The sequence below is a fragment of the Bolinopsis microptera genome, chromosome 3 (genome assembly GCF_026151205.1).
Source record: "Bolinopsis microptera isolate Bmic1 chromosome 3, MBARI_Bmic_1.0, whole genome shotgun sequence".
Classification (NCBI taxonomy): Eukaryota; Metazoa; Ctenophora; class Tentaculata; order Lobata; family Bolinopsidae; genus Bolinopsis; species Bolinopsis microptera.
This window is the reverse complement of record NC_087074.1, coordinates 6,857,560-6,878,272: the sequence shown is the minus strand read 5'-3', so window position 1 is coordinate 6,878,272 and position 20,713 is coordinate 6,857,560. Positions and strand designations below refer to the sequence as shown.

Below are 20,713 nucleotides of genomic sequence, written 5' to 3'. Positions count from 1 at the left end.
CAGTCTCGATCACGTGATATGACGGTATATGGAAAGTAGTATAATTTCTCGTTAGGGTTAGGGTTTCAGCATATCCTTTTGTTAAGAATTGGGTTAGGCTTGCTCTAACCAGAGCCCTCTCGCTTGCAGTCTAGTAGCGCGCGACCGCCTACTTGTGAAACAAGCGCGTCACGCAGTACGCGTAGGCACATGGCTATGTGAAGGGTTAGGCCTTAGAGTTAGGGTTAGGGTTGAGATCAGATTAGAGGGTTAGGGTTTCGAGAAGTCGTTCAGGACCAGCTAGAGAACGGGTTGAATAAGTCACGTGACAGTCGAGTGTAGAGTGATTAATCATCATCCACTTTAATCAGAGGAAGAACTGCCAAGAGCAAAAACGCACTTCACCTAGGATTCCGGTATTCAGAAGACGGAAAGCTAAGGAAAGATGATTCACAGTCTTGGAGATGTGTTAAATTTATCAACTGACACATGCCAACTGCCAAGTTATCAATATTAATCAAAAATAGAAAAATATCAATGAAAAATAAAAAATAATAATATTTCACGCCGTACACTTACAGTCCTGTTAGTGTTTTATTCACGCCGTAGATTTTGTCACGCCTTAGCACGTAGACCCAGCAAACCCTACCAGCTGGGGTATATCTCCAAAAATAAAATAAATAGAACCTCCTTGATACATATATACATGTTTCGTATCCCAATATCAAAGATAATATGGATACACCAGGAAGGAACACCTCTGCGCGGCGTAAGTAAATTTACAAGTTCGCGCGAAAAATTGTCTTATTTTCCTGGCGCTTTGTTCTCGCGCCGGGAGTGAATCACTAATTAGTTAAATACTTAACTAGCATAATCTACAATCTAGATCTATAATACGAAGCAAGAGTTACCACGTTACTCTTCTATTTCTCCGTTAAGCCTACAATTCTAATAACTAACAATTGAGTATGAGGTCAATTAAATGTCCATAGATATGGATTATAAAATTATATAAAGTAAACACATAATTGAACAGCATGAGACAAGTGGAAGACACACAAACGAATAGATTACAAGCTCTTTAAGGATCGTTGCTTGATTACTTGATATTGGAGATTTCAAAACTGTAGTCCGACAGTCAAAGTTCTTTTGTCTAACTTTAGTGCGTGTCGAACTTAAGTCCAGATAGAGCACTTTAGTTCGACAGACTCAGAGTCGAACGTCAGGGTTTGTCGAACTACAGTAAGTGACGAACTAGAGTGCGAGTCGAACTTGAGTACGTGTACCGAATTTACCATGGTAAAAACATCTTCACACCGTAAAATGTGCAAAAGCTACAAACGGTTCCTTCAGCATTGTTTACAGCGGGCAATATCCTTTATTTCATTCAATTCTTCTGAAGTGTTCATGACCAAATTACGGTCTTTAGGATCGTCCATTAATAATTTAAGGAGGCTTTTGCCGGGACAACCTGTACGCCCTTTTAATTTTGACAGGGCAGGTCAGAAGTAGATGGTTCTAAAACAAAATATAAATAAATCTAATCCCTTTAAAATAAATATGCTACCATCTAGCTTACTCATAGAACACAACTCGGAATAGTAGGTGGCCTTAACATCCAACTTAGGCAGAACATAGCTTAACGACAAAACATCTGATACTACAACTTCAGAAACCTTCTCTATAGCCTCTTTTTTAATAACAGAACAATAGTCAGCTAACATGGCAATTAGAATGTTATGGGGGTGTGCAAAATAAGAATTATTTCGTTAAACTTCTAAACAAATTTCCCTGTCAACTTTACCCTAAACGTGTTTCCTGACCACTGTTACTTCCTCAAACAAGTTAACTGCACCATTAACAACTAAGCTTTTATACTTGATATTCAAATCAAGCGGTAAGTAAATATTGAAGATGTAACTAACGAATTGGTCCTCTCAGCCACGCAAGGTGGATTACAATGCAGTCGAGTTATAACTCGACTGCATTGTAATCCACCTTGCGTGGCTGAGAGGACCAATTCGTTCTCTCGACAGTTCAGGACTCAGAACCCCTTAAATTTTTAATGGCAGGTCTATCCTGTGAAGGCACCAAATAAATCTTTGCGATTCCCGTCCAAAATTTTTCTCAAAGAGGGCTATAATCCCATTGTGACGTCCGGTGTTGACTTAAGTGGCGTAACAGCCACAAGATCTTAGTGGCGAGTAGTCGAATGTCGATCCTAAGCTCATCACAATGCTGCATATTTTCTCCCGTCAAAGTATAGCGACTCCACTTCCAGATTCCGAAGGTCTTCTAACTCATTCTCTTTAGATCGGTGCACTATCTTTGGATTTCTTCAGTCTCCTGAAATATATTATGTCACAATAGATCATTAGATGATACGTAAAGATACTGTACAGGCAATCCATGATTGTTGATTTGTTTGCGTACCCAAAAATATTTCTTTTATATGAATAGCTTATAAAAAACCCAACATTAGGATGTATTTGAAAAGTAACTTAAAACGACATGCAGGGCGACCGATAACGCCTGAATCAATGCTTGGTAGCACAAACCGGAGGTTAAAAATGAATACTGACCACATGTGGTTGTTGCATGGGTCACTTGCAAGTTCATATATCACATACTCGGTTTTACATTTCCTATCAGAGCGACCTCCAATCTCCATAGATGATCAAACGCATGGCCCGATCATATCGACGAGAATTTTTAATCGATTTTCGGCATTTCAACTTTCAACTCCCATATCCCAGATATGACTTAACATATGTGGGATGACTTGCGTGCTATTGTGTCTTATTGTGATAGCGTGATTGAAAACAGCTCGATATTATTTAATCCCACCAAACATGCATATCGCATACTATCGAAGATCCCCTGCACTTTAATCATTCCCGGATGAGCCTCTAGTGGCGGCGAAAAGTGGCATGCAACGTATGTCAAGAACCTCTCGGTTTTCAACAAAATTTCCGTCTCGTAAATTTAAAGTTAGCTCCCCAGGAGCCAAATTTGGGACAACTTAAATTCTGAATTAACCCGAAAAGTTTGATTTCGGGCTAAATAAAAGATCGTAGCTTTTAAACTTTGCAAAGTAATGTCGTTACTTCATGACTACTTGTCATACGTTGTATCATGTACATGACCCGCCGCGCACGAAGTGCGCGGCTCCCCCTGTATCGTCGAAGACGACCGTGGGGGTCACCACGTGATACAAATGACTACTAGGCTAAATGCAGCGTGCGAAAGCTGGTGAACTTGATGTGATGCGCGAGGACAAACGTCCTGTGGAAAAATCTATCACCTCTAGCATAGCCCGGCAGGTGGTAAGTGGTAAGGTTTTCTGGGGAGTCCTGTTTTGTACCAATACACATTACACAATACCATGTACGCCGTACGGCGCCGCCGTAGAGTCTTACACCGTAGAGTCCCGGACCCGCTATATCACTATCACACTAACAGCTCATCCCGAGTCTACGTGAATACGTCCACTTAACTGGTACGGTTAGCAGCTCTATTTTCAACAGCCGACTTGATACGTTTCAAAAGTTCAGTAAACTGGCTGATTCGTTACAAACTGATCATTGACTTGGCCATTTGACTTAATATAATTATAATGCCACGTTATGTGGTTACACACGCTCACGTCACGATCCTCATTTCATGGCATTATCTCGTGACATTTGCCACGAAATGGCCACAGTGCACAGCGTGGAGCATTATCTGATCGATCGACGCGAATCATATCGCTGCGCGCGCTCAGATACAAGCTAGCGCGCCATGGTTTTCACTAATATTTGATTCGCCGCGTACGTTTAGTGAATATATTTTTAGTACAATGACTAAACGATGTGCTGGCACGCCTGAATCCCGATACTGTTCATATTATGTCCATCCCGTGTATAAAACCGTCAGTTTCTCACAACAAGTTTATCATAGTCCTTGAAGATTAGTCGCGGGCATTGTGATCCAGTTTAAACAAGATGAGATGTGATCAATGATCGGCTGTGTTGGGCCAACCTACAAATAAAATGACACGTACAGCCACGATCATGCGCCAGCACTCAGCTGCTCCCAGTTTCTAGCATTCGAAAAGTTTTTAATTTTAAAACGAGAATCCGGTTCTGTTTACATCCGTATATCTAAGTACAGCGTTGACAAGTTGCAGAACTTGGCGCTCAACCAAAACATCTACTTTCTAATTCGCCCAAAATACCACATCCTCAGAACGTTTAGAACTTTAAACAATTCCATATAAGTAACTTCTATTGAGATTATATGAAAACTGTGAACAGCTTAAGCCACTCTGGATGTTGGATGACGTATTTGATAAATTTTGTTATTTTAGCAAAGTTCATATTGCTGTCATGTATTCCACAACAACATTTGAACTGATGAACCCCAAAAGTTATAGTGTATGATTCAAATAAAAGAGCACTCTACCATTGAGGTTAATTCTACCATTTTTACTCCTTCTCCACAGTTACACTCCATATTACACACACGGAAACAAGGTCACTGCAAACCACGTGACAGTATTGCGGTATGTGCCACGTGATCACCACACGGACTCATGATTGGACGGAATCCCTCCGCATACTCCCTCAATATTTATAATGTGTTCTACACTTTACGGAGATGTGTTAAGTAAACACAATGCGTGAGTATTTAATTTCCTTTCCGCGAACTACGCGATTTTACTGTAAGTGCATTTTCCAAGTTGTGGGATTTTTATTTTCAATGGGCTGCATTATGTATTATTAATTATATATTACAAAGGAAATTTTTTATGAATTCTGCCCTGATTTAAAAAATTGTTTACTGTTTTATTTAATTTATTGTATTATTAAGGGTGTCTAACCTTGTAGCTGGACAACGACCATTGCCGAAATTATCCGTGTATATTGTTTGAAATTTGAATAATACCCAAATCTACTGCAATAATATGGTGATCTAATTGCTGTACGTGATAAAGGTGAGATTCGAAGATATGTTTGATTTTGTTGCACACAATTTGTCGCACATAATGAAATTGGGCTAATTTTGTTACTCGATCTTAGACTTGATCATGAAATTATTGTTCGGATCATCAGATGTGAAGCGACAAAATTTCTCATAATACAAACATCTTTCAAGCGACAATGAAACATCTCGAACATTCGAACAAGCACAATAATATTCACACACAATAAATTATAACATTTATTACACATACTTCCACGTTACACACTCCTAACCATCTCAGTACATGTACATTGTACAATCCATTAAATTACAAAAACTGTGTATCTTATGAAAAAGGAAGCTAGGCGCTAGCCTATGACCGTACGTCGGGCACAGTGCACTAATTGTCCTCAATTAGTACGGCTCTCTGATTGGTGGGAAATGATCACGTGACTCCGATCCCGCTCTCTTGGTGGTCAGTATCGGTCACGTGATAGAAACAGTAATCGATGATTGGTGGATTAAAACGTCAGAATTAATACTTTGATCTCGTTAGCTGGTCAAGTTGATCCATTTCAGATATTGATGTAAATTTTGCGTTAGGAAAAGCAGAAATGATCTTTCTGTGGAAGCGGTAAGTATGATGGGGGAAGCAGCTTTTAAATTCTAATATTAGAAAAATTGCCATTAATCCAGTTATGCCAACAATTTTTCGAATTTAGGAAATATTTTGAACACTGATGAAGACTCAGTAAATACTATTCTTTATAATAGGACAAGGAATTTAAAAATAAAATAAATACACTTATTAATAAGTAGCATAATATGGGCACACACGCTTACAAACATCGTGAATATTCCTTCGAAATTGTAAAACCGCAAAAATACGAGCGTCTACATTCTAACTCTAGCCACGAATTCAATTCAAAACATTTTAAAATTGCATTCGAAATTATAATATGCTAATAATAATAATATATACAATGTAGTTTTAATATTTTCAACAACTTATTCATTCCTTGGCGAATGTGTACGATTATTAATGTGTCCCAGAGCAATATGACATGCACAGCTGGTAGATGCTTATAAAAACACTCACTTTTTAATGTAAGTTAGGGTTGGGAAACTGGACTAGCTACAAAATGAACCTTGTTAATTGAAATCATAGGGAAATATTGTGACAGTAAGGCCTTTACATCTCGTTAAATATGTACAAAGTTAGGACATGTTAATTAAAACAAATAGCACATCTGAACTCTAAACGATATTGGTCACATTATAATGCGCCTTGGATTCTACATATCTGAAAAAAGGCAGTCTCTCCCTTACTGATATTCAGCTGACGTTCTAACTTATCCCTAGATATGTTGCTAAAGGAAGCGTCACACAAACTTGTGAGTCGCCTCACAAACTGTAACAAACTGTAACACACTGTAACACAGTGCAACACAGTGTAACATAGTTTAACACAATGTAACACAATGTAACACAATGTAACATAATGCAACACAATGTAACACAGTGTAACACAATGTTACACAGTGTAACATAGTGTAGCACAATGTAACAAACTGTAACAAACTGTAACACAATGTAACACAATGTAACACAGTGTAACACAGTGTAACACAGTGTAACACAGTGTAACACACTGTCCCTCATTTCCCCATCCTCGTCACACTACTTAATCCTCCTTATCGTCCTGAACATAGTCGTCCAGCTGGTCAGCAACATCCTCAACTCTGTCCACAACTTCATCTATCATACCCTGCTTCTGCTTCAGGAACGGCCTGAACAATAAACAGGTTAACACCAGGAATGTAGTTATGAAGTGACACTCACTTTACACTCAGAGTGTGTATTAGCTACGTTCTTGTTCCGGAATTTCATCTTGTCGCATCTCAACCGGAGAGTGACTAATATTGTTTTAGAAAATAGGAATGCCCTCTATACTCCATTTTAACTAGTTAATGCCCTCTAGATATTTAGTCAATCAGATTTAATCAGAATATTATAGTATTTGTGTGATAGATTGTTTGTCAAACGGTAAAATAATCAGTTACTTACCAAAGTTCAAAGAGAAACGAATTAATACTGTCAACATGCGACTAATATTACAAATAAAATCATTAAACAGTTTGTCTAAAAATAGAAAATATTAAAGAAATATATGTGTGAGTCTTGTCAGAACATGTCACCTCTAAGAAGTGATTATTAACGAATATACAAATAAAGAAACGAACAGTGCAGAACCAGGTAGAACAAGTTCTCCTCTCGGTAAAATTGTAAAATTGTAAACTGTTTGTTTGTCAGAGGATAGTCAGTTCAATCTCACCAGCTAGTGTTACACTGTTACCATGGTAACATCTTCTAAACCAGCTAGATTACACCACACATCTTACTAAGTTATTACAGTCGTGAAGAAAAGTCTTTTAAACTTTCAAGTTTAGAGAGTTTACATTTCGAAAAGTCAGTGTTAAGTCTGTAAAGTTAGTCTAACGAGGATCCTCCTCTGAATCACAACATTACTCCTGAACTTGTTCAGGCTGGACGCTCCTCATTAAGTCCTCTATCATTTCCCCTGGTGTCACCACATCATCATTGGGTGTTACCATGTTATTACCAGGTGTTACCATGTTATCACCCGGTGTTACCATGGAAACATCCTCCTCTAAACCCATATTATCAAACTCTCCAAAACCCCCTAGTTGAACTTGACCAGGAGACCCGGGAGATCCAGGTGAGCTGGGCTCTGAGTCCTCCTCAGCAGATAGAGCCCCAGCAGGTTCAATGTAAGTCTCAGTAGCCGCGTCCCCAGCAGGTTCAATGTGAGTCTCAGTAGCTAACATGCCCAACATGAGACCTTGTCGTAACCCACTCTTCACCGACGGAGGGGAAGGGGTTATTGTGTCTGTAACGTAGGTCTGTATGTTTGTTTGTATTTCGTCAACTGCTTGTAGTGTTGCGTCTACTATCTCACAGTTCTCTCTCATCATACCCCTGTAATATAGGCTAGTAACAGTTTCGCTCTTAATTTCAATATGCCACATTGTGGCAGTCTATCTTAATATCTCTAATTAACACGAGACAGAACATACACACTCGAACTCAGTCACCACAATGAAAACACTCATTATACTCATGATACTCGTCTCACTGTACTGCTTTGTATCCACACTTCTGTTTCACAACTTACCTACAACAATTGATTGAGTAACGGTCCTAGCCGGGGTTCACACGTGCCTTATATAATAACACGTGCGTTATTATTCTATACACGATGGACACAATATTAAACACGTGATATAAAGCGTTGATCTACAGGAGGTTCTTATTTCATCAAGCAGAGAATGTATCAACTTGTGTACTATCACATATCTTGACATTGCGCTTAATCTTATTTATACCTCTGGTTCAAGTTGTAACTTGTAGGAATAATCTCCACAAACAGACAAAGACTTCCTCCACTATGAGAAAGTCTAGTACTTACTCTGAGGAAGAAAGAGAAGATTCCAGGGCAGGTATGTAGCTCCATAACTACGTGTTGTAATAACAGTGATACAATGTAGCACAGGCCCGGCTAGCATTATGTATCAGGTGTGGTGAGCAGGTCCCTAGTAGAACTGTGTAGAGACACACAGTGGTGAGTAGTAGTCACTGAGAAGCGTCATAGCTACACACAGCCTGGATAATTTCCAGTACTTGTTTAAACTTGTGACCTGCTTCATTATGTTGTAGCTAGACTGGACCATATTAAAGCTAGACCTGGACTATGGTTCTCAGACTCAGGAACGGGGTTTTGCATCGTTTTCTTTGTTCTGCGCGCGTAAACTTATAGGTTTTAATAATCGTAATTTCTTTAAACTACAGTTCCGATCGCTACCATAAATCAGCGCTACTCCAGTTGTTCAGTTGTGTCTTTTAAAACTGAATATACAAAGCTGCACGGCTGACAGGTGGTATAGGAGGCCCGAGGAGGGTCCACCCTGGTCATGTGACTGGTCCACCCCTCACATACACTACTCAATAAGTAACACCCAGTTTGGAGAATTGATGCAATACATTTGTTTAAAAGTGAGTGATGTAATACAGATAAATACACTGTAAGGTAAATACTTCCGTCATATTACGTCACACAGTAGTTTAATGTTACATAATATAATTTCAGTAATTAGTTACTTCATTAATTAATTTAGTAAATGTAAAATATAATCGCTTTGTTAGTTCTGATTGGATGGAGCCTATTCCAAAAACTTTTAATGGAATATCAAATAATATAGTGTGATGTACCGTTTACTGTTCACATAAATTCAGCAGTAACAGCTAAACACCAATAATCAGGGTTAAAAGTTAAAGTAGTCTTCACAAATCACAACTGGTTATGGGAGTGCATGGACAAATGTTGAGAAGTTGAAGCATCAACAGTTCTACAATCCCCGCCAATCCCGAACCTGTTGGATCTCTTAAATGTCCACATCCTAAACTGGGGCATCCTGAAGAAGTATAGGCAGGGGTTGATGGAAGCATTAAGGACTGTTAGGAAGATTCCAGCCAGCAACCAGTCGTACCAGTACACAAATGATTCTGGGAGAAAAGCAGCCGCGTCGACATCAATGTTGAACCATCTTTTGAAGGAAGCGATGACGTAGAGAGCGAAAACAGGGATGTTACAGATAAGGAAGACAGCAGTAAAGAGCGCTATTGTAACGGATATCTTCCAGAACAACTTATCATCTTCACTGCCCAGCACTGTTTTCTTCATCAGACTCTTACAGCTGATTATAAGACTGAAAAACACTGTCAGAGGGCACACCAGGGCCGTGAGCAGGTGTATGATCATGTATAATGTCCACTCCCAGTCCGCCATCAAGGATATGGGCGAGCAGTAAACAGTGGAGTTGAAGTAGATGTTAAAGATCTTGCCCATAGCGAACAGTGTGATATAAGTAACAGAGAGAAGGACTCCGTACACCAGCAGCACTATCTTGATGAGAGGCTCCTTGACAGTGTGGAAGGGAACGGAGATTGCTACTGTCCTGGTCACACTAATCACCATCACTACAAACATGGAGTATCGTTGGAGGAAGGTAAAGAGCAGAGCGAAGGCGGAGCAGAAGGAGTAGTCGCTGAAAAACATAGCGTCTCGGTCGTGTAGGAGGGACACGATGACGGGGAGAGCTAGAGTACTGATCAGGGTGTCCACCATACTGTTTACAGCATATAAATAGTCCGGGAAGTTCTCTCTCCTCCGACCCCAGAAGTATAAAGTAGCCGCGATGTTGCCGAATAGTCCCATTACCATGAAGATAATGAGCATTCCTCCCATAGCCTTGTCGGCAGTTGAACTGTAGAAGTGGCCCAACTCATCCTCTGTCTCATAGAACACGTGCGGTAGATTCTCATCTGACATCTTGGAGATCACTGGGAAAAGAAAACGGTCGTGAAATAAGAATTAAAATAAGGTTACACAGTGGATGGAAACTTTTGAAGAGACCTTATAGTGCGTTATCAAAACTGAAGTGGCAAGATGGGCGTGCCTAGCTATAACAGATGTCTAGACTTCTAGACTCACTAAAACTAATCGAGAAGTATGTATCAGAAACAGAAAAGGAGAGAAGTGTGTCTCAAAAATTTGGTTGTTTCACAGCTGATGAATACAGAAACTTTTGAACAGACCGACTGCTAACAATAAATCGTAAAACAATACCTAGTCAACCCAACTGTCACAAATAGTTGTAAATTGAAGCGTCTAAGTAAGAGTTGTTATAACGACAACGAGACCAAGATAAAAACCTATAAAATAGAAGCGGCTGAAGTAAAAGGAAAAGTTGAAGCACGCCCGATGGCCGGCAATGAGGGGAATTTAAACACTTCGCAATACATCAGTACACAGCTGTAGCAGAGTCCCAAATGATATGGCTAAACTTTCATTAAGAATGGAATTTGAATCACAACGAGCAAAACTTTAAAACAGTTAATGAACCAAAGCTTCTCCGAGTCCTTAATTCCACTCGACAGAATAAGCAAGAATTCAACAAGGCGGAAAACGCATAAAAAGCAAAATACCTGGAGCATTTGGTAAAATAGCTGGAGCGCGTATAATTGAAGGAGCTGTTAAGGCTTGTTAATGCCTTAGAGCCAGTTGGAGGAGAGCTCTGAACGCGGGGACCGGCCATCTTCACCCCACGTGGCAGAGAGTTGCATGACAGCAGTTGCTGGGTGACGGCAATATCTCAAAGTACTTGTCAGGGCACCATTAGTGCGAGTAGGCACTTAATTTTAATAATTTGGAGATAGCGGGGATGCTGGTTTTGTTCGCTATTTTGAAGAAGTAATGCAATTGGGGAAAACGAGTCACTGATTTGATGTGCGCTATATTATTATCCCCCTGACAAGCAATGATCGAGGTAAATGTGCGAGGTATGTGTGGGCTGGTCAAGTTGACAGGGTTGTGAGCTCTCTGAGCAGCTATTTATATGGCGGGTTCCTTGTCCGTGTGGACAACTTAATTGTTCGCCGGAAAACTACTAGTGAAATTATTTTAATGACAAGTGACTTGTTTGGATAGAGTATTGGTGGAGAGGGTAGCATTACGGAGCTACCAAACAGCTAGCTTCCTTCACGGGTACTGTCGGAGCAGGGCACGCCTCGTCATCGCCTCAAAATACACCCTGGTTCAGTTTTACGTCAGAGAGTTTTGGCCCGGCTAAATGTTTTCCGACATACGCTGCATTTAAGAGGGTTAACTGCAGAATGCAGCTGTCAAAAATAGGATATTTACGAGATGGTAAACTATTTTAGAAATAGTGTGTTGCCGTAATGTAAGATTGTTGCGTCATGATTGTTGTTTCGAAAGGTGTCTGTTAGCTTGGTCTGCGAGACCTTCATACCTTAGATATGCTGGTCTCGTACTTAACAATTGAACAAGGAATGTCTTAGAGATCAGATAGAAAAGCTTTTCCTTAAATGCATTTTAGCGTTCACACGTAAATTAACGGAGTCAGGAAACAGTATATGGTTCACAGAGATTGTTCATTTCACGTTCATTCACGCATGTACCGTATCAGTAAAATCTCAACTTAACTTCGGAATTAAGAACATTGGTACTTCTAAGAAAATAGCCATCAACTACCGGTTACCGAGCTTTGGTTCGGATACTAGAAGGAAAATGCAACTCGTACAAGTAGTAGAAGTAAAGACGTTACTGCGGATTTAACAGTAACAAGTTAAGCAATAAGCCACTATCAACTTTTAAAGCAAGACCTTATTTAAATCTAGACATTTATCAATTAGCCAACGTTTAACTTTAAAGCTCATTTAAATCTAGACACACTCTTCTGAACAAACCGTAAGACCAGTCTCCTTGCAACTTGAATGGTTTCTGGAGTATAAGCCTCGAATGATCAGTACAGGAACAAAGATCACAAAGGTATGACTAAAGAACACAAAGAAAGGAGTGCCCCAGGGCAAGGTACAAGCATAATATAAGCATGTTATTCTATTGAACAAGATACAGTGTATACGTGGTTGTATACTGAGCTGCTTGATCAATGATCACTGATCATTTGCCATTTATAATTAGACAAGGATAGACTAACCCGGGACACGGTATCATATCAATAAATAAAGTGAAGAAGTAAAGTGCACTATTAATACGATCAATCATCAAGTAATAAAAATAACTTAAGTTAGTATACCACTAGTGTTTGCGCTGGTGCATGGTGTCGCCATGACAACAACACCAGCTACTTCCAACAACACCCCCCTCTGCATATAAATTACTTTCAGAGATTACGGTTTCAACCGTTCACAAGTGTCGGGAACCACGTGATGCCCGTATAAGGAGAGGGGGTCACGTGACAAGGTGGTATCACGTGACAGGGTGAGACACACACACAGAGTGCTGTTATTGGTTGAGTGCTTGTTACACGTGAGCGACCAGTAAAATCATTACTTAGTGGCCACTTTATTATTAGAATATTCTAATATTATTGTAATGTGTATTTATATGTACATTATTATTATATTCATTTCATGGTGATTGTAAACGCTATTCCTAATCGTATCAATAGTGCATTTTATTGTTATTGGCGTCAAGAAAATGGCGTCCTAAGTACGTGGAACCCTTTAAAGACTAAGTCATGATTCTCCGGTTTAAGTTGTTGAGAATTCGGCATAAATAATGTTTCAGCCCTATGGAATCCTCATAAAACTACAAAAATCCAGACTCTTGAAGCCGTGCAAGGATATTTCCCACGTTGAATACCTATCCTACTGATCCGGCCGTCTCTAAGTCAGCACAAAGCCCCTCATACTGCCCCCTAGTACACTCACCCTAATACTCGCCTCCTCTTATTAAAAGCTTTCGAACTGTAGAACCTCGCTAAGAAACAATTTAACCGACCTCAATGTATTTATAGCTGCTCTTGGGGAGCATCCTGGGAAAGCCCCCGAAAGTGCTCCAAGTTCTGAGACCCCAGGGGACATCATGCAGTAACTCTTCATTAGAATATTCAGTTGAGAAGTTTGCGTGAAGAACGACTTAACACTTTTATTGTATTAATGTTTAGCCCCAATATACCCACCAGATACTTTAGGATGTCTCAAAAATGGTATAAAAATTGACCTTCGTGATGTAAAAAACGTGGCAGAATTCTGGCGGGGTCCGGGGATTCCAAATCAAACGTTTAGCGTAATTACAAACTTATACAAAGTAAGAAGATGAGGATTTCGGAATATTATTGTTAAACAAAATAACTGATCAAAGTAAGGAGAGTTATAACGATTGAGATGGAAAACTGAAAGCTTTTAAAGGCCACAACCACAGCTACAGGGTGCAATGATTAATGACTTCAAAAACTTGAACAGGGATTTAGATTAAAATGCGGGCTCGCAAAACTATAACTTTTCTTAAAATTAATAATATTAATACAGTTACAAGGAGACGTGGATGCGAAAAACCCCAACTTCATTTTATAATGGGCCCAACATAGGTTATTCATTAATCTAAAGATCATCATCATCAGCTAACAGCGCTCAATTTCTCAGCAAGAGACCTATCACATTATGTTACACACTGCTTATTTATCTTGTGATCACTTGACTTAGGTGGCAATAAATATGATGGTCTCGGGAAGGGTCAAGTGAAATAGAACCATCAGAACCATAAGAACAATAATCATATATTTAGTACCCTCGCTACAATTAATTATATTAGTAGTATATTGGTAAAGATTAGCTGAAAATTAAAAAGACCCCAGAGATCTTAAAAAGGCCCCCTAGTTTACCGATTTGAGACAAGAAGTAAAAAATATTGAATTGAACAAAAGGGTTATAGTCAATGGTCATATTGAACTTCTTTAAAGGCTCCTATGACCTAAGTTGCCAAGAATCTAGGCGCCATTAGCGATTATGTAAGCTCGAGTGGTCCATTTGCAATTAGATGTTAAATTCAGCCAAACAACATATTATCAAGGTGAGAAGAAGATATTTTCCTTAATAGGTTTCGTACGGTTACCGTACACCATTAATACCGTGCACCCTAAACACCATCATCACCATAGAAACAGACTGGCTCCCCCGGAACGGACCACGGAAAACTAAACCTTGTTTTTAGCCCGAGTTTCTATTTCAAATGTGACTCGCACTAAACTATCATAAAAGGAAAAAAAACTACAAATCTGCCGACAAAAGTCATATAAAATTAAACAAAGTGACTACTCAAGTGAGCTCACCGTCATATATTGAGCGCCTGAGCGACTAAGTGCACTTGTAATCGACAACTGACAGGTTCTCCTCAAGTAGCTCAAACTATAAACACTCTTTTATGTTTTAAACAGATACTGTATCTCTTTGAGACATTGGAACTCGTGTGGCCAACACGTGATAGGTTCGTTTGTGATCCGTGTTATATATGGCAGTTTGTGTTATATATGGCAGTTTGTGCTTTGACCGGTAGAGAAGTCCACGTACCAACATGTGGTCACCTATCATTTGACATCTCTATTGATCAGTGAATTATGGACTATTTTTAGGTTACATTTTTGGGAGCCTCAGATGAACCTTTCAAAATATGAACGGAATCAATTGATGCTGAGAGAAAGCAACTGCTGACTGACATGCGTTACTTATCGCGGCTAACATTCCTTATTAGATCAAGACCTAAATCTGGTACGACAGACGCCCAGATTTTGGGAGTTTCAACAGGATTTCAGGATTAAAAACAAACAAAATAATGGTTATAAATCAAGAGGCTTGCATATAATGAACATATTGACATATTGACACGGGTGCAGAGTTGAGTCTGTACGGAATCTGTACGGAACCTAGTAGTTTCATATCCTTATTTAACTTGCCGTACAGCAAGGTCACCCACTACTTTAGCCCGGCGAGGCACTTAACTCCCTCTACAATTCCATGACAAATGTTTCATATATACTAGCCGAGTTCACAAGTTATATCCTTGTGTTTGAGAAGAGCTCGATAGAACTCATTAGAAACTCTAAAATGGCTTTTTGAATAAATACAACCGCACGAGTAGTACTATACAGACAATCTGGTGGATTCGTGTAGTGTTATTCAGTTTCATGATTTGATGTTTCTTTCATTCAAATTTCTTATTGTTTCTGAATAGACTCAGTGTCTATTCAGAAGCAATCAGAAATTTTAATGAAAGAAACTATACAGACACTTAAACATTCCTTAAAGCTATCTGCTGGCCGCATTGAGGAAGCTTAAGCCTGTTTATCCAAGGGAAGACAACACGATCATGAAGATATCTTCATCAATACATTTTAATCACTGAGTCTATTTAGAAGAATCAGTCATTTTCTTAAAGAATCATCAAATGAGACTCAATAACACTACACAACTTAATCAGATCATGAATATAAGAAGCAACAAATAGTTCCACCTACAACTGTGTTATCTACAACCTTTCAAGAACCTTGTTAACGAAAACGAGCACTGAAATTAAAAGACAGCAGAGAGGAAACAGTTAGCAGTACAAGAGTTGTAAAGCAAGTTAGAGAGGTAATCAACAACCTCACGTTACCAGATACTAATAAAGGTGTGATACGTCCTTTTTCTCTCTCTCTCTCTCTCTCTCTCTCTCTCTCTCTCTCTCTCTCTCTCTCTATCTCTCTCTATCTCTCTCTCTCTCTAAACAACCTCACGTTACCAGATACTAATAAAGGTGTGATACGTCCTTTCTCTCTCTCTCGAGTAGCTTGCCGCAAAGGAGGACCGTGTTACGTGTGAATAGGTAGGGTAAAACGTCAACAGGAATATCTGTTCTGCGACAGGATGTTGTTAATTGCAGATGTAATTTATTCAAATCAAACTCTGATAGACACGTGGGTTTACGAGGAATTCAAAAAATTATATCCGGAATAAGCAGCTATTTATAGAAAAGAGGTTGCTAAACATACTATGAGTATTGCTGAAAGCACAGTGTAAGGCCTACACGGACCGCCTCTAACTAGCCAATCCCTGTTTACATGCCGTGTAGCAGGGGACTAGAAAGAGCTAAACTAGTAAGCGGGGCATAGCCAATACACTATACTTCCATCATTAAGTATATTACCAACCAGAAGGAAAATTTCCTTGTGTTTGGAATCTACCAAGACGAAAGTTGTACAATCCAGCGAAATTCCGAAGAATCATTCCAGTAGACTAGGCGCATTGCAACCACAGCCACGGAAATACTATATGGGAGGTTTTCGTAAGGCATTCCTCAGTTTTCATCGGCCTATGAATATTGGTAAACGATAAACGCTGACATACGAATTACGAATATTGACTTGAACTAGGATAATTCTGAGAGAAAAAACTGTCATAAAACTTGGAATATAATTATGTTGTACTGAAGCCGCTCCGAAGAGCTATAATCATGCTCAGTCCCACAAACTTCCCTTGGACGTTAAGAAACGGGAATTTATGGGCACAAGGAAGCACTAAAGACGAGACAAGGATAAGAAGAGCCGATAAATTAAGGAGCTGGATTCTTTGTGTCGCGCTGGTTCCACAACGGATATAAAAAGTCAGCAGAAAATTAATTTATTGGTAATTCCCTCTGACCTCTAACCGAAATTATATAAAATGCGTTTATTAACGGGCTAAAAGTGCTCGATCTGCAAGACCTCTTTGTATTTAAGCTGGTGGCTCGATTTCCAAAGGGCATTCCAGTTAAGAAGTCACATCGTTTACGGGCGAGACTTTGCATACAGTCGGAAGTCGAAGTTGGTCTTGGGATGGCTTAAGGACCTAATATGTTCATAAAGATTGTAACTTTTAACAAAACGTCCCACAGCTGTCAGTTGTGAGAACTGATGATCAACACAACCCGGAAGTGGTCTTTACTGTCGAGCGACCTTTTCTGAAGTGTGGTCTATACGTTTTGAATTGCCTTAAATCCTCATAAATCATACAGCTTAAGAGATATGACTTGCCCCTTTTCGCTGTCTTAAAATGATTTTCACTTCCAGCAATTTCCCGAAATGAAATCTGCCCGGAAACGATTTAAATTCTTAACTAGAAAGTCCATACCTAACGAAGTTTTGTACTTGGCAGTAATAAAAAATAAAATCACCCAGCAAGACGTAATTTGATATATAAAGATTTAATAAGCGCTGAATGCTTTATGCTCGGGGCTCGTAATGAAAGAGAGCTAACGCAGAGACTTTCCCTCAAATCCTAATTCATCAGCAGTCTGACAACTAGCCTGACAGACTCTGTGACAGTTCCAGGGAACTGACCATACCAACTTCACTTCAACAACTGCTGCCCCAAGATGGGAGGAATTGTGGGATGTCTGGTTATAACAAACCAGACTTGACTGTTAACATATATATAGAAAATATGTAGAAATATCTCCTTATATTGGCATCACGTGGTCTTGTTAACATGGAAATATCCCTGACAAGGTAACTAGCCCACCTTGCTCGCCTGACATGCGTCGCAACTAGGCTGAGGTTGACAGGGAGAACTTAAAGAGCTGTCAATAGAATGGGGTATTTGTGGAGACGTGAGCCACTTGTTGTGACACGTGATCGTGGCACGTGACAGTGGTTCTGAAGCATGATTGGGTGCTGGGGGAAGCGTTTCGTTAAAACTCGCCTCATAAAACCTAATCAACCGAGTCAGTTATTGAATTTATTTGGTAGTCAAATAATATGTCGAAGTCAGGACATGTTGCAATATGCTTCTTCTACGAGGTTCTTTAATTACGGGAGCCGACCTACGTCCTACATATATCTTATACATCAAAGTGGTTTTTACATTATACTTGACGTGGCATTGGTTAGGACATGGTATTAAATTTCAAAGAGATGGTTAGGAATTTCCCGGATTGGTTAGGATTAACAAGCAGGTCAAGTCGAACTGTCTGTAATGAAAGGATTTCAAACAGTCAAACTAAATGCACGTGCAAGGGGGTGACCGACAACGGAACCCAATTGAATCTAGTTCCCACACAGTTAACAGGGCGCCCAATCAGCATAAATCCCAAAACGACAACTGAACCCAGGTCATACGACAACTGAACCAACATTTTTGAAATCTCTCTGATAAATGAAATTGGACGTTTCTGGGGAAGATTTTTCTAATTTGAAACTTGATGACACGGCTAAAACTAGAAACTCAAGAACGACGTGTAAGTTGCTCTGAAACATGATTACAATAAGAACAACTATTACAAACCCTACAAATTACTGAAAAGTTAGCAACATTGTCTTAAAATAAGCCAAACCCTTAAAACTGCTGAACTGTCAGGAACGCCCAAGATTATTTCCACCCTTCAAATATCCCCCTTTTCCAATTATAAACGGATAGGAGGTACACTTACCCTAGTTCGACAAGTACCCTAGTTCGACAAGTACCCTAGTTCGACACGTACTCTAGTTCGACACATACTCTAGTTCGACACGTACTGAAGTTCGACAAGAAAACCTCGACTGTCAAACTAAGGTACAGACTGAGAAAATCTTCAGTTCGTGTGGCCGTGTCAAAGAGACACGTGACATTGCAACCCTTTACGATAAAGATGGATTAAATAGGGGAGGAAATACGCAAGTAGAGATCCGTTACCAAACGTGGTAACTGCGTGACGCGTATTGATACTAGGGAAATATGGACTCTTCAAGAATCAAAAAACATCACAGGCTCTATGCTGAAGTTGAAAAAAGGATCAGCTGTAAGCTAACGACACAAACTACGTTCCACAAAGCTTGTACACGGAAAAAACACGGACACTTCAAGGTATTCCTCTTACGTCAGCTCCATCAATTATCAGAGAAACCTAAAAATGGAAGAGAACTAAAGAAGAAAACGCTGAAATTTGCACCTGCAGATTAGATATATAATATAAAATATGCACAGAACAACGCACTCTTTTCTATCCGGCCTGACCAAGTAAAAGGTAGGTTGTTGTATTTTCTAATATAAATTCATCACCGCATTCTCTTTCGCCCACATCAACGTTCGACCCTTAATTTGATTACTATTCGAGAGGGCGGAGCTAATATTCCGATAGCTTTATTACTCACAAGTCAGGACGGAAAGGGGGCTTAGGACCAATGTAATTTTAAAATTTCAGAAGTAAATTGAAGTCCTATCTTTGTGATACCCGTGTTAAAGTTTTTGTTTTGTTTTCCAAGGACACGTGCAAAGAACTCAGTATAATGCTATCAGCTGATGGGTATACAATTTATCAATATGCAGGGTCTTGAATAGTTGAATAAAAGTCGTGGTCATTCCCAAAAGTAATGATGCGATAAATCTTACAATTGAAAGTAGCCATGGAAGCATGAAAACGATGTACCTCGAGGCGACCCGATTTTGACTCGACTAGTTTCGGCTTTTAACAACTAGTCGAGTCACAAGCGGGTCGCCTCGAGGTACATCGTTTTCATGCTTCCATGACTACTTTCGATATTAGCTACATAATACAGTCCAGGCTGGAACCCATTTTCCAACTGTAATATATATGTTTAGAGGGGTTTAACTCCTGCCCGTGTAGGAATAAAGATATGAGGAGTTCGTCCCACCGAGGGGGACCGTACGTGTTTTAAAGATAACGTGTTTTAAAGATAACGTGTTTTAAAGAGTACGTGTTTTAAAGATAACGTGTTTCGTAAGTGTTTTAAAGATAACGTGTTTCGTAAGTGTTTTAAAGATTACGTGTTTTATAGATTACGTGTTTTAAAGATTACGTCAACGTGTTTTAAAGATTACGTGTTTCGTACGTGTTTTAAAGATTTAAACGTGTTTTATAGATTACGTGTTTCGTACGTGTTATGTGTTCACAAAGAAATGGTAGATTCTCAGTAAGTACCCATTATCCCAACACAACTTCCTGAATATTGATAAAGGTCTGGATAATCGGTAATTGTTGACTATATTCTGGATACTATATAGTATATACTGATATTGTTATCCAGCATAACACAGTTAGATCTGGTTATTGGTAAGTGTAACACAGGAGATCTAGTGTAACACGTACGTGTTAAAGCGAGTTCTATATTCTTCTGGCTCCTTCTTTACCATCTTAAACATTCAAACATCGTTCATTATAAAGTCATGATTGCATAATGCATAATATGCGCATGATTAATGAACGATTGTAAGATCATATTGTAAAACATCGGGTGTAAGGAACCCTGAATTAGACCGGTAGGAGCCATGAAGCGGTAGTTCAACTTCCCGCCCCTCGCACAGTGTGAGGTGGTCGGGGCAAGTAATTTGATTACTAATAGCATGTAGAGTGTAGAGTCTGGATTAGGGATATGTAGTG

At 39.4% G+C, this 20,713-nt stretch overlaps 1 protein-coding gene across 1 annotated transcript in view; it reads right to left on the bottom strand.

The window, feature by feature from the left end:
- Positions 1 to 5,684: 5,684 nt before the first annotated feature.
- LOC134813477 (receptor expression-enhancing protein 5-like) overlaps positions 5,685 to 20,713 on the bottom strand; it is a 44,348-nt gene continuing 29,319 nt past the window's right edge. Inside the window, exon 5 of the mRNA XM_063821272.1 lies at positions 5,685 to 6,713. Within this exon, the coding sequence (XP_063677342.1) occupies positions 6,608 to 6,713 (106 nt within the window). The 3' untranslated portion in view covers positions 5,685 to 6,607. The remainder of the gene's footprint in view (positions 6,714 to 20,713) is intronic.